Source organism: Poecilia formosa, unplaced genomic scaffold (genome assembly GCF_000485575.1).
Source record: "Poecilia formosa unplaced genomic scaffold, Poecilia_formosa-5.1.2 Scaffold590, whole genome shotgun sequence".
NCBI lineage: Eukaryota > Metazoa > Chordata > Actinopteri > Cyprinodontiformes > Poeciliidae > Poecilia > Poecilia formosa.
The window spans coordinates 117,932-120,852 of NW_006800529.1; the positions used below are offsets into that span (position 1 = coordinate 117,932).

General features: G+C 41.0%; 1 protein-coding gene across 4 annotated transcripts in view; it reads right to left on the reverse strand.

The window, feature by feature from the left end:
- snx7 (sorting nexin 7) overlaps window positions 1-2,921 on the reverse strand; it is a 48,152-nt gene that overhangs the window by 12,674 nt on the left and 32,557 nt on the right. For all 4 annotated transcript variants that reach the window (XM_007541127.2, XM_007541124.2, XM_007541126.2 and 1 more), the window contains one exon: window positions 230-382. In XM_007541127.2, the coding sequence (XP_007541189.1) occupies window positions 230-382 (153 nt within the window). The remainder of the gene's footprint in view (window positions 1-229; window positions 383-2,921) is intronic.

A 2,921-nucleotide genomic window follows, 5' to 3' on the forward strand; every position in this document is an offset into this window, starting at 1 on the left:
ACTACTTCCAAGAGAAATGCCTGTTTACCTAGAGAAGATGAATGCTAAACGGCTTGTTTTACCAATCAACATGTGCACATCATTTTAACAATTACTTCCTTTAAAAACCACTGATTCTTCTTCAACACCTGTGAGGTAAAAGAGCTGCTCTAAAGAACCAACTAGCCAAAGTTCTTGAGGTCTGAAGACAAACAGCATAAAGCGATGAAGGGCAGTAAGTCAAACTCACCTTCTCATAATAATCGACGTTCTTGGCAGCGGTGGAGATAAAAGCAGATTTGAGGTCAGCTCTCATGCTGGTCCTCCAGCGGGACCAGTCTCCCCGTAAAGCATTGTTGGCCTGTTCCACTCGGTCTGCCAGGTCATCTACCTCCTCCTGAAGCTGCCACACACAGAAAAACCTCATCACTGATGAGTTTGAGGAACCAAAGCTGAATCTGGATTACGCTTATCTGCCCAAGAGTTCAGAGAAATCTGGCTCTTCACACTGATCTGGTACACTTTAAACCAGAGGTCCCCAAACTTTTTCCTGTGAGGGCCACATAACTTTTCCCTTCTCTGGTGGGGGCCGGAGTCAGTTTGTAACAGAAAAAGTGTGACAATTCCAAGAGCGCCTAAATGTAAAAATTTATTGTTTTCCAGAAAGCACAATCAAATAACCCTCTCTGGGTTCTTCACAGAAAAATTCCAGGAAATAACACTATTTATGAAATAAATACCATATTTTCAGGACTATAAGCCGCACCGGGCTATAAGCCGCAGATATCTCTGCCACTCCAGGTCCTCCAGAGGGGGATGGACACCCAACATTTGAGTCATAACAGGTCAATTGAATATCACATTTATTAGGGTTGAAAAAGCAAAAGTTGCCAAGTTTAGATTTAACTGAACTGATTACGGTAGTTTTCGACCGGTAACTGTAACAGTAAAAGTGCTGATCTTTTGTGTCTGCTATTAGCATGTGCTAAATGGGCACTTTCTTTTCCTTTTGTTCTTTAGATTTCAACGGCAGCTTGCATCCATTATTGTTGCACTACTGCCATCTATTGGATTCTAATATCTATACCTCAAATTCTCATAAAGATCCCAGTATTATTTTAAAAAAACAAAAAATCTTCTTTTTCCCCTCAATGTGATTTAACTGAAATCTCAAATTTCAATTCCTTATTAAAACCTAATTCCATTTTAATGGGCGATTTCTTCTTTTATTTCCAATTTTGACTTCCAATGATTGACTTCCTGCTAAAGAGCCCCCTGCTGGTTGAAGAAAATTCCACATATAAGCCGCAAGGTTCAAAGCTTAGGAAAAAAGTAGCGGCTTATAGTCCGGAAAATACGGTATATGAAAAAAAATCTAAACACTCTCTGGCATTGTTCAGGGGGCCGGACCAAATGTGGAGGCGGGCCGGATTCGGCCCGCGGGCCGTAGTTTTGGGATCACTGCTTTAATGGACCGAAGTTGGTTTCCTCCCAGGGGTGAAAACACTCAAGTGAATCCCAGTGCAGACCAAATACCCAGACCCACTTCTTGGCCAACTTCTAAACCAACTCTGGTGCGTTTCACCTTTGGTGAGAATAAAGACCGGCCTTGATCCAAACCAACTACAGGAAATATANAAATGGGCACTTTCTTTTCCTTTTGTTCTTTAGATTTCAACGGCAGCTTGCATCCATTATTGTTGCACTACTGCCATCTATTGGATTCTAATATCTTATACCTCAAATTCTCATAAAGATCCCAGTATTATTTAAAAAATAAATAAATAAATCTTCTTTTTCCCCTCAATGTGATTTAACTGATCAACAACATTCTCAAATTTCAATTCCTTATTAAAACCTAATTTCATTTTAATGGGCGATTTCTTTTTATTTCCAATTTTGACTTCCAATGATTGACTTCCTGCTAAAGAGCCCCCTGGTGGTTGAAGAAAATTCCACGCAAGGTTCAAAGCTTAGGAAAAAAGTAGCGGCTTATAGTCCGGAAAATGCGGTATATGAAAAAAAATCTAAACACTGTCTGGCATTGTTCAGGGGGCCGGACCAAATGTGGAGGCGGGCCGGATTCGGCCCGCGGGCCGTAGTTTTGGGACCACTGCTTTAAATGGACCGAAGTTGGTTTCCTCCCAGGGGTGAAAACACTCAAGTGAATCCCAGTGCAGACCAAATACCCAGACCCACTTCTTGGCCAACTTCTAAACCAACTCTGGTGCGTTTCACCTTTGGTGAGAATAAAGACAGGCCTTGATCCAAACCAACTACAGGAAATATACATCTTTTTGGACTTCATGAGCCAACTTTGCAGGCCATTAGGATAAAGATGAGTCCTTCAGTGTTGCAACCATTACCACTGCATTTACTGGTTGGACTGAACTTATACCCGATGTTCTTTTGCCGTTCATTCAGCTGCAGTAGCATTTACAGACACCATTCAGGGTTTCCCCCAGAAATCTTGCTAAGCCCAGTGGTCGGGGTGCCAAGTCAGTCCACTGGCGGTTCACCGTGTTCTTGTATTAAAAGATGTTAAGTTAACAGGAAATGTAAAAATATTACTGGGTAATTATATGTTACAGGAAAACATCACTAGTGAAATGCTATTTAAACCCACAACTAGTCTTAAATACAACAAATAAAAAAATACAATTAAAATGAATATCAATTATCTGCACTTCTGTTTAATCCAAATTAAGTCAGCAGCTCCTGATGTGTCCCTGAAGCCTTTATCGGGTTGCAGGGGCCCCATAAAGGCTAATATTTTAACACAAACCACAGATACGTAAATGTAACATTTGTTTATTGAGATCATCAACACTGCTAAATTGGATTTAATGGTGTTAAGGAAGAAATTCTAAATTGGTTAACTTTGGAAAAAGCCTGGCTCTCTCTCCCTCTGGATCCCAGGTCCTCTCGGCGGGCCACGTGTG